The sequence below is a fragment of the Charadrius vociferus genome, unplaced genomic scaffold (genome assembly GCF_000708025.1).
Source record: "Charadrius vociferus isolate BGI_N301 unplaced genomic scaffold, ASM70802v2 scaffold259, whole genome shotgun sequence".
Taxonomy (NCBI): Eukaryota; Metazoa; Chordata; class Aves; order Charadriiformes; family Charadriidae; genus Charadrius; species Charadrius vociferus.
In genome coordinates, this window is record NW_009661368.1 from 5,156,443 (window position 1) to 5,168,613 (window position 12,171).

The following is a 12,171-nucleotide window of genomic DNA, read 5'->3' on the forward strand; positions in this document are numbered from 1 at the left end:
ACGGGATGTGGGTAAGATGCCAGTAGGTCCAAGAAACATCATAATCTTTCTGTCTTTGATGGTGACTCTTTTGGAAGCTAAGAATCTAAGAAAAGAATTCGTAAGGCTGTAATCTGACTTGCCTTTTGATCTATTTGGCTCCATAAAAAATAATAAAAAGTCTCTTTAAACAACTTTGCAAAAGGCTGTATCATCAAGGGAAGCCCTCCAACACACACATCGATTTGCTTTCACAACGTTAGCTTGTAATTCCACTGCTGCTGGGATTTTAGCACACAGACAAGGTGTTAAAAAAGCCAACAACCACTAAAAAAAACCCACCAAAACCTGCTTTGGACACAAAAATCTCTCCGGTGTTGGGTTTGGGGTGGGAAGGGTAGGAGGACTCATGCTTCACCCAGCTTCCCCACGGCGCAGCGCTCGCACCTGCCGAAACTCTACCGCGCTTGCATGCAACCTGGCTGGCTCGGCCGGCCGCGGCCGGGGTCGTTCGGGAAGGGAGAAGGGGGAAGGCGAAGTCAGTCGCGTCGCTGGAAGCGACAGCGCTAAGACAGTATCTGAGTGGAACAGAGAAGGACTCGTTTAGAAAACACAAGAGTTATTTTGCACACATGGACGACAACAAGGCTACTTAGTTTTGTTTTTTTTTTTCCAACATACTCCTTCCTCCCCCACCCTCCCTCCCCCTACAAACGACAGAGCGAAACAAAACCCAAAAAAAGTAATCCCTAAGAAATCCAGGTAAAATCCTTGTCGTTCTCCCCAGAGTTGTCCTGCTCCTGTGGAGAGTCGACATCTTTGTCATCATCTAAAATCACATCATCTTGTGACATTCCCACGTCATCCTTCCACTTGATGTCATCGTCGTCTCCCATCTCCTCGTCTCCTTCCACTTTGATGTCATCTGGGTCTTCCATGTACTGGCCTTCCCCGGGGTAGCACTCGTCTGGAGACCCTTCTCCTCCGTTGTGGTCCAGGTGACCGGCTATGCCTCGGCCAGAGCAATCGGCACAAACTCCGTGGCGGCGAGAGCCATGCTTAATCCCCACGCTGGCTGCAGACATGAACACTCGGTTGCACACTTTGCAGACGTATTTTTTATCTTTGCTGTGGACCTGGAAAAGAAGAACCACCGGAGAAGTTAACACCAACGGAGACGGATCAAGAGCTGCAGGGAAGGACAGGATCCCCTGTCCTCCGCAAAGGCAAAACCACTGCAGCCCACGGCTGCAGCCCGACATCGTCACGGGTTGTCATCGTGACCTCAAACCCACCGTGATTAATCCAACCCTGTAATGGTGTCATACATTGGAAAACCCTTTTGAGACTGCCTTTTGATCATCAAACTAGTAGTTTTAAGAGGAACTTTTATCACTTCATTTTTTTCCTCCCCTTTTGTTTTTGTGGGGTGCAATAGTTGTATTGCACCACCACCACAAGGAAAATTTTAAAAAGGAAAAAAACCACCATCAGCCCCAAGCACAACTTCTCCACAGACCGGAGCAGAACCACCCACAATCAAACGGGTGTTGATGTCATGTTAATTTAGCGGTTTCTCTCTTGATCCCACTGCTGCCAAGAGCGAAAGAATAGGAGCACCGTGAACGCATCCTTTATGTCTGGGGGGAAGGAAAAAAAAATAAGAAAAAAAAAAAAAGAAGAGCAGCCGAATGCACTTCTAACCTTATTTCTGACTACTTTGGTGGCTGAAAAATGGTTTGTCACAAATGTTTCTGTTCTATCAATCAAGCTGCATTCTATATCCAAGAATAACAGCATATGGAGCTATTGCACTTACAGAATAAGTGGTAAGTGGGAAAAAGCTCAGCAGGACATCAGAAATCACTTCGAGATTCAAACTTCACTCCACAATGAGCAAAATGACATACTCTGAGAGGCACAAAACCACCTGATCGAAGGCGAAATCTGTTGCTGGCTACTTTTGCCACGTGTGGAAGGCAAGGAGCTTGCTCAAAAGGATCATCTGCTCCTCTCCCAAAGGAAAGAGTCAAACAGTGCGGTGAGAACTCCTCAATTCCACAACAAGGAGCCTCATCAGGTACAAAAATATAAAGGTATAATACGTAAATATATTCCATTTATTTATTTTTATATAGTTCAGTTGGAAGGGACCTACAACGATCATCTTGTCCAACTGCCTGACCACTACAGGGCTGACCAATATATACTATACATATATATTTTTTTTTTAATATATATATATTTTTTTCTTTTTATTTTTTATATATACTAACAGCACACTGGGACAGCCCAAGAGCTTGCCTTGGCCAGTGCCCCACCGCTGGCAGTGATCAACACTTTGGGAAGCGGTGTAGAAGCAGAGAAGGATGCACCTCGTACCACCCTGCTCAGTGACCAGCGATTTGGGGTTGTCCTGAGAAAGCCGTTTCCTGCAGACCATCCACTACCAGACCCTCTGGGCACGTATGGCCAGTGCCTAATCTTTTTTTCTTTTTTAAAACTCACTTATTCTTTTCATGCTCACAGCGGCCCGTAGGAAAGGTTTTGCTGGTTAAACACGCCTCGCGTGGGAAAGTCCTTCCTTTTATTTTAAAGCAGCTGCCTGGCGAGGCTGCTCCCCGCTCCTGCCCCAGCACGGGATCCTCCATCACCCTGCGCTCATCGCTCATCCGCAACACCCAGCCGAGCTGAAGGCATTTGGGAAGAGGACAAATTGACCCGTCTTCCCCCCTCAGCCCTCACTACCGCAGGACACTGGCTCAGGCTTTGCCGTGCACCGGCCCCAGCGGTGCTCAAAGCCCGCGAGCTCTTCTGATGTGCTCTGGCTGCAGGTTCTCCTCGCTCTGAGCTAGTCCCCGCCAGGTATTCTTCAACTGCATCAAGCAAAGTCATTGTATTATTTCTTTTTTATACTGCATGTAAGCCTTTTTTTTTTTTTCTTTTTTTTTTTCTTTTTTTTTCTTTCCAAAGCAGTTGGACAGGGCTGGTCAAAGTCATCTAACAGCATCGACCACTCATTTTTAAGTGTCAGAAGAATGATTTTCAGGCATCAAAAAGCCGAGTAGGATTACAGAAGGTGGTCAAGGGTGCAGAGTAAGGGCTAAAAGAGCCATACAAAAAAAGAAATTATCAAACAGGTACTAAAACGATGTGTAATTGAAGCATCTGTTAAAAAAACTGATCACTTCTCTCCCTCTTTTCCAACACTGACAGTTTAGTCAGCGTATTCGAAGTGAACCATATTACTGGACACAGCTGAGCAGAAATTAATCTTATTTCCCTTATCGCCAAATTAGTAACTATTAAGCACAGAAATGGCGTTTGGCCCTCAGTATATGAAAACGCCATTAGAAAGACCATATTCTAACTGACTAAATACCAGTATCGCAAGGGAGAGAGGGGAAAATGTTGTGCTGAAAACATCCTAAATTTCTGAAAATATTTTTTTTTAAAAAAAATAAAATAAAAATGGAAAGTTCTCAGAAATAGTTTGACAGAGGCAACCAGCTGGCACCACAAGGTGTTCCCTGCTGCAAAACTAGTAACAGACCTTGAAATCTGCGTGTGTGCAGCAGGACTAAGCTCACTGCTCGATCTGCCTCCCGAAAACCAGAAAAGGCAACACGGAAGGGCCATCTCGGGGCGCAGGCAGTCCCCCGGGAGGTGGCTGGGCACGCATCCGAACGGACGCCCACACGTGGAAGGCAGCAGTAGCTGACGGTGGGGTTCTGAACACCCTAGCAACTCGTCACAGAAGCCCCTTGATCATCACTTCAAACTAGAACCAAGAAATTTTTGGTTAAGTTTTGTGGTTTGGTTTGTTTTTTTTTTTTTTAATAAAAAATGCTGAAAACCTTGAAGGTATTACAGGGGTAGCGCTTCCTTCTGGACAGAGTCTGCTCACTGCAACGGCACAAGAAACCCCGGGTTGTCCTCTGCCACTACACAGAAGTATCACTTGAAATGCAGAGATTTTAGAAAGAAAATCTTATTTTTACTTTAACGCTCCAATTCAAAGAAAACAAGCATTTCTATCAATTTTAATTTTATATAAAGACTATAAAAATATGCTCTTTAATCTGAGTTAAACAAACTAAAATAGTCCCTTTTGTCTTTGGTTATCAGTTGAGGAACTGAGAGCAAAGAGGGGGTTTGGTGTGTTCAACCTACTTCCTTTTCCTACACGTTATTTTTCCAACGCATATTTTTATTTGACGCACACCAGCATTCGTCTTTACAGATTTACCTGAGAGTTGACAATTAAGCCCCAAAACGTCAGGCGCGTCGGAAATAAGATGCCGAGACCAGCAAAGTGCACGAATCCAGCAGTTAATGTTGCCACAAGCCCCTCGGACAGCCTGCACGACCCCTTTTGTAAATGAGGATCGCAGTGTCATTTGCATATTAAAAAAATAAGCCTTTTCGTAGCTTTAGTTCAAAAGAAACTTCAGATAAATAATGAAACCGGAATCTTTCTGGGGCCTTACTTACAACAGCAGCAAAAACTCCCCCAAATCCCTGTCCTTTTTTCTTTAGCGCACCCATTGCAAGATACCTCTGAGTCATTTATGGCTCTTTGGAAATGAAAACAAATCAGTATTGTCAGCGTTGCACTTTTTTCAGGAATTGGCACTAAAAATTTGTATTTTAGCTGGTATTTTCTAAACTGGCTTCATTCCCGATATAAAAGAAGTCAGTGAGAGGTTCAGACAGACGTATATCCTCTCCCGGGTGTGTTCACAAAGAGCTGATTTCATCGCCCTGCCTGTGCAATAGAACTTGAGACTCAACAGAACCAAGTCACTCACCTAGAATAATTCTGGCAGAAAAAAAAACAACCCAAGAACTAAAATTAATTTGCAGCTCACCTCCACTTCACTCCTGGAGGGTGTAGGACATTCTCCTGCCTTCCCCACAGTACGTAAAGATTTGCCGACTGTCATTAGCGTCGACATTTGTACAGCAAGAAAAGGAATTGCCAATTTTGTTACGCTCGAACCAAGTGGCATTAAGCTGCCTTTGCGGGGAGGTATGCAAGGGGACGCATGCGCTTGCAAGACGGGAATGAAGGGATAAAAGTTCTTTGTGGCTTTTTGAGAATCACAACCAGGAAAACAGTCATTCCTCTACGTACACTTCCTCCAGTAAGATATTCTTTACATTCAAAATTTAATAGATAATACAAATCTGATATATATAGAGATAATATAAATATGGGGAAAGTGATTCAAATGACCTCAACAAATCAATTGTTAGTCACTGAGACGGTCAACAGCCTTGTGATTTATCCTTTTTTAAACAATCTCTCTGTATCAGAACCTCACAGCTACCATCCCCACTATTTAAAAAAAAAAATTAAAAAATCAAGTTTTCTCTACAAGCTTAATTAGAGGGGCAAAAGAGGTTGCTGGTGTGCATTACTGAAGTAATTACATCGAAACTATTTGCTCTTCCACAGTATCACCTCTATACCAAGGCTTTACGAAACCACTTTCAGGATGACAAATTAACTCTCCCCTGGAAAAAAGCAAAGTTTGGCTTAAAATTCTGTCTCTGAAGAAGCTGTGAAAGCCGGACAATGACACCAGCCAGCCTCCTGGTTCTGAGCAGCTGTTTTTAATAACGCGTAACATTACTTTTGATAACTAGGCATTGCCAGACCAGAGTGGCTTTGCCTCGAATTCCTCTTGCTGAGCCACTTATTTTAAAGCTTTCTGCACCGAGTCATTCAACTCACTAAAAAAAAAAAAAAAAAAAAAAAAAAAAAAAAAAAATTTTCCTTTTCTACACATTATCCTTTTCCATCCTGGAGACAGCATTAGCTCTTCTACCTCCCATCCCTAACACCCAGGCTCTCGGGGCAGTCAGGGTTGGATGGGAAGGAGAAGGCTGTGCTGGAGAGCGAGGCTGGGTTTGGGAGGATGGCTCAGCCCCGGCAGCGCCCACTGCTCCGAGGTTGTCCTGGTGTGAGCCCAACCCGGCCCAAACCACCACCATTGTGCGACTGGGGAACCCTCCGGCAGAGCTGGGAGAGCAGCGGAGGTTAGCTCTGGACAAACAGGCAGCAAAACAGCTTTGAAGGGAGGGGGGGGGAAGATATCGGAGAAGCCTTCAGAGGAGCCTCGGGGGAGAACAAACTACAGACCTAAACCCAACGCAGTTCTTGTTATCTTTAACCTGAAGCCGTTGGCTGTTTGCACCCGGCGCCCGCCCTCTTACCAAGGTGTGCCGCTTCATGTGCTCCCGGCGGGTGAACTTCTTCCCGCAGATCTCGCAGGGATAAGGTCTTTCTCCCGTGTGGGATCGCATGTGCCTCTTCAGGATGCACTGATGCATGGCTGAAAAACTGCAGTACGGGCACTTGAACTTCTTCCTGATGACTGTGAACTCGTTGACTGCAAGAGAGCAAGCAAAACGCAGAGATTACTTTCAGAATGTCTCAAAACGGTCAGTCTCCTCATTTATTATTTCACTATTAGTTCACTGTGAAATCACAGTCTCGCCTCTTAACCACCTACAATTTTTTTAATCTTACACTGTATTATCACACTCGCATTATTAGAGCTGAGAACTTCAAGTACCTTCATCAGAGCAACTTTTGAACAAGCCAATACACAAACATTTAGCAACAGCCGGTAACACACATTGCCTAACGCTCGGTAAATGGCAAACAAGGAGGGCTGACAATCTGTTACAATTCGGATTTATTATCATGAATTATCTTCAGTATCAAGATCTAAAATTCTAACACTATTACTCGTGAAAGAAGTAGCCAGCCGCAAACAGGACCACAGAGGTAACACCCCGACAGTGCCCCGCGCTTCAGTTTTATTTCTGGGGCGATGCAAGATCATCCTCACACTCCAGGAGTATTTCAGCAAAAGTGCAGAGACGAAGGATTACGCAGGAGAAACCGGACAGTCACAACAAACACTCCACATTACCCAACTCTCAACTAGTGTTACCGTCGCGGTGTGGATACAGTAATACAAAAGGATGCGTAATGTTGAATTACAGCGTGACCCTCGCGAGACAACTGTATATAGCCCCTCATGGACTTTTTTTCCTGTCCCCTCCAACCGTATTTTGCTGAACTAGAAAAGGGAAGAATCCTTTGAAGCCGTTCTGACACTGCTGATTCTTTTCTTCTTGTCATCTCCTCAGAAGCGCGCTGAAAGCGGACCCAGGGGACGCGTACAGTATTGACAGCCCAAGGGTCTAATTTGCCAGAAGAATGCACATGGCAGCTGCCTCGGTATTTCCTCCTCCAAACAAAGTGAAAGTGCAATATGCAAAATACGGCAGGTGAAAACAGAGTATTTGCTGCTCCCTGAGGACATCCTCCCGCTCTAAGTGTGGAAGTCACCATCCACGTGGATCTGATTTTAAATCTCCACCTTCTAATAATTCTGTTGCTTTCCATTAGTATGTTAATTTTCACCCACTTTTCTCCTAATTATTGTTATTTCTCAAAGCAATATATTGTTTACATAACGACGAGGGGGAAAAAAGAGAAAGCAAGTTCTAGTTAATCACCTAAAGTATGCTATCGTGTATGCAAATGGCTCTTGGTAAATGAAAGAGTCTATGCAGGAGAGCTCCGGGAATAAGGGAAATACCAGACCTGCTATACGGCTTCTACAATACCAAGTGCTTTGCAGTATTTTTAGATGCTTATTGAAACGTCATCTCCTACAAATGCCGTACTAGCTGAACGCATGCTGCGTGCCCTCAGTATACCACACACAATGTCCTGGGAGTTACACTGGACACTGAAGAACGGCTACTTAAAAATGGCCTGTTTTAAGCAAGTCGGGAGATAATGCCCAATTTGGGGGCTTCCCCCCCCCCCCCCCACCCCCCCCCCCCTTCTGTTTTTAAATTTACTTTGTCTTGTATTTGCAATACGGACAAAACAATGTGAAAAGTAACTACCTTTGGCACTCCACATGACACTATTAAGAAACACTTTTAAATACAGTAACACCACCCTTCTCAATCAGAACAAAGCTTTCAACACAAGCTCATCTTAGGAAAAGTATTCTAAGTTTTTTAAAAGCATGGCTCAAGATCTTAAAAGCTGCCGTGACTTGAATTTTGTCTTAGCATTTGTTTCGACTACTCGGAATTAAACATATGCTCCACACAGGCAACTTTGTGGAAATACTACTTCCTTTGATTAGCAGCTTCAATTGGATCTGATATTCTTATCTTCTTTTCTCGTACTCCTAACTCGCTCCTTTGGGCTGCTCAGCAGCTGTGGTGGTCCATCCCACAGGTGATTTTTTTTGGTGGTTTGGTGGGTTTTTCCAGCACATTTGTAAAGCTGTCAAGACAATCTTCTAGCCCAAGGTGGGGGGAAAAAAAAAACCACCACAAAAAGAGCCTACTCACCTGGGCCATGGCTGCTATACTGATGACAGGGAAAGTGAATGCTACAGAATATTTTATTCACCCATCAGTAAAGATTACTCACTGCGATGAGGCAGAGTTTTGACGGGCTGGTGTCAAGTGAGCGTGCACTTGCACTGCTTTGGGAACCTCCCAGAGGAGATGCTTTACCACGGCCTGATGCCCAGAGCCTCGTGCAAGCTCTTGGTAATAAACTTAACCACCCAGCCCTTCTCCTACCCCACACCTGCCTTCTAATTTACAAGATTTTTTTTTAAGCTACTAGAACATAAAACCTCTTTCTCTTTTATATTACAGGAAAAGTATTTTTCGCTTTATCTTCTCCTTTGGGTTTTACACCCCCTTCTCCATACAACCAGAGGCAAGAAGCCCACTTTCTTCTACAGCACGTCCCAATTTTATGATACAAGGCTATTTATGATAAATAGGTTTCCGGTCTGATCTTGTAACCGCTCGAGCATTACCAATACACCACACAAACACTTATATTCCCCGGGATCACTATAAACCTATTACTATGGAGTCTAGACAAGGTAAGCAAGCTGTAAGCTGATCGAGGGAAGTCAAGAGGGGACACGTAACCCTCCTTCCTCCAGGCCAAAGCCACGTCCAGTGCTACTCAACACGCGTGCAGACCACAGCGAGCAGGAGAAGCCGCTCCGTGAGTCACGTTTAACCACCTCACCCTGGAAAGAACTGACGTGGAGATCCCGACAGCAACCGGCTCCCAAGATTACGAAGCAAAAGTGCTTTAGAGAAGAGAATACCACAAAATCCCTTATTTCCTATGTCGCCAGACTGTACCCGATCCCGTCATTTCCGAAATGACCAGATGCCTCCCCTCGTTTACCGTCCAGAACCCATCCCTTCGCTTCATGGCTGAGCTACTGAAAAGGCAACTGCAAGGGTTGGGCGCGCAGCCGGCACCGTTGGCACGCTACTCTCACACACAAATAGCCATCTGTTTCCAAGACATAAACGTATTTCCACCACCCTATTCGTATCGCTTTCTGATTCCAAGATCCCTCTTGCTTACTTTTGCCTGCATTCAGCTGAAATCGCTCAAGAACAACTTTTCAGCTTCTAGTACGCTTATACTTAAGAATGGTCACAGAGCACTTTTTGCAGCTGTAGTTTTATTGAAAAGTACTTTTTCACCAAACAGCCGTGTATTTAGATCTTGTATCTACAAAAGTAAACACCTGAGAAACAACAGCAATGTTAGAAAAATAACTGTATCGCAGAGTTAACATTTTCACAGTACTGCTAAATAGATGCACCCACAGGCACATATATTTCATGAACAACGTACCAACTTTGGTATAGGTATAATAACCTCTTGTCTAAATGACAATATTTTATAGACCTTACATACAGCAGCATTAAGATCCTCAGAAATAATCTTTACCAAGACCATCAAGACCATTAACATCAGTTAATGATGACTCGCTACTGGGCACAACTACAGGAAGAATCGCACCGAGAAATGGAGAACGGAACACAAACAGTGCCATAGTAAAAATCTATGTACTTAACTCCACTAAAATATTTACAGAAGACGTGCCTTTTTAGGAACAACACAATAATGCTTCGAAAAAAGCCTTTGGTATTGTCATCTCAAGTAACTTTACTTATTTCACCGAGGCTGTCAAACAAAATAGGCTCCCGCATCCCTGACTTGAGAGAAGGGAAAGCACTAGTGATGTACTGCCCGATAGAGCTACTTCATATTAACTCTGTAAACCGATATGCAGTTAATAATCACTGAAATACTACACCCATTTGGTTATTACGAAGAATTCACAAACTTTCGGAGAAGCCTTCTCCACTTAATCCTCATTATATTTCAGGTTATGAACAGCAAGGTGCAATTTAACTGTCAAACTTACACTTCCCATCATCTTCCCATGCCATTTTCTAACACAAAAATCCTGCTTTTAAAAAGTTTTCTACACAAACTCTGCAAAGTCTCTGGTATGTTATACCCTATGGTTCTAACATTTGAAAAAAACCTACTCCTGCTCCTGAAGGAAAACACTGGAAATGCTCAGTGCTGAAGCCAGGAAGCACTCTGATGTACAGGCCAAATAAAATACTACTTAAACCTCTATTACAGAGGACGAATTGACCTGACTACAGAAAAATAGTTCCACATTGAATCAAATCCTCAAACATGAGAAAAATGAACAAACACAAACCGTCATTAACTATTATCAAGTGAATGAAGCCTTTTAAAATTTGCTGAATTTACTTTCGTTGCTATTGTACTTCTCCAACTTAGACAAATCGTACCATGCCGCTCCCAAATTTCCAGATAAGAATCATTTTGGTCACAACTTTCTCTTCTGGCTCAGCTTTGTCCTTCCTCACTTGCTGGTTATTTAAGAGCAAAATAAATTACGAGACAATTAAACTGACATCTGTAACGAGGGAAGCTAACAGACTATAAACTATACACAGACAGCCGTGATCCCCCGTGCCAAACATGTCAATGGGAACAACATTGGAAAAAAATGAATGTGACTGCAAAAATAATAAATTAAATATATTAAAAGAAAATTTGAAGTATGGTGTACTACACCGATTATAGAGGTCCCTTCCAACCTAGACGATTCCAGGATTCTGTGATCTCTCTTGTCTAGCTTTCCACGAGAGACCTCCAGGCTGCTCGAGTCCGCTTTGTGCGCGACCAAGCATTTCTCATTTTTGTCTCCCTGAGATGCAACAACATTATGAGAAAGAACTTTTCTGAAGAACGCTAAAGATCATTTGTAGAAGCTGCTTTCGTCTCCTCAGCTGTCTCTCACGCGTTAAGGAAAGCAACGCTACAGCTCAAGCTGCTGACAAGCTGTGTTGTACACTGAGCAGCTGGAAAGCACTACACTTAATTATACTACTTTAATTTCACAGTTACTATAATCTGGTTTGGCATGTAAATATATAGCAAGAGACACAGAAATATTTAATCTTTTAAAAAAATAAATGAATTTCATACAATAAAACAGGAATTACAATAAGACTTCAATCCTCTGGTAACAACCATTACTGATTTTGTATGCGCACCCTGAGTTACAATTAGATCTTGTATGTAAAGCCTCCTCTCCTCAGTTTCAACAACATTCAGTCAGTCTGGCTAACTTAATTGCATGATATAAAACAAATGAGTCAGAAAAATTTACACAATTCCTGAAAACCACAGCCATACTCCACTGTATTTTTTTAAAAACGTCCTAAACGTACTCAAACATACTATCAATGAAAGATACAAGCCCCGCAACAACTTCCAAGCCCAAATAATATACCCTGTTGCGTGTTTTTCTCCTTTAAACAACACAGAAAACCAGACTTTATAAACAGCTTACAGGGTTGAGCAACCCAGTGCTTTCACAGCTCCTAATCTCAAGCTGAAAAACCCTGAAATGCCCGAATTGTCTAATGGACAGAGCACTAGACCAGAACTCAGAAGACTGGATTCTATTATTAATTCTATTGCTAGCACGCTCAACAAGCTGAGGTATGTTATTTTCCCAGGGAATACAAGGAAAACATCACCATTTCTTTTATAAAGCACTTTGAGATCTACTTAATGAAAAAGTTTAAGGCAGTAGTATAAGCACACAGTATGATGACACCAATAAGACAGCCAAAGCGCCCATCATATGGACTGACAGAAGTATTCTTTGCACAAAAATCGCACCGTAGCTGCAGCGACAGAGTTTCTCAAACCAGCACGTTATCAGCCTGATCAGCTTTGGGGAGTTACTCAATTACATTGCA

General features: G+C 43.1%; 1 protein-coding gene across 1 annotated transcript in view; it reads right to left on the reverse strand.

Annotated features, from left to right (window-relative positions):
- Positions 1 to 728: 728 nt before the first annotated feature.
- The window catches only part of ZBTB46 (zinc finger and BTB domain containing 46), a 45,617-nt gene continuing 34,174 nt past the window's right edge, over positions 729 to 12,171 (reverse strand). The window contains exons 4-5 of the mRNA XM_009893420.1: positions 6,202 to 6,377; positions 729 to 1,115 (exon numbers count right to left, since the gene is read on the reverse strand). Coding sequence (XP_009891722.1) covers positions 729 to 1,115; positions 6,202 to 6,377 — 563 coding nt within the window. The remainder of the gene's footprint in view (positions 1,116 to 6,201; positions 6,378 to 12,171) is intronic.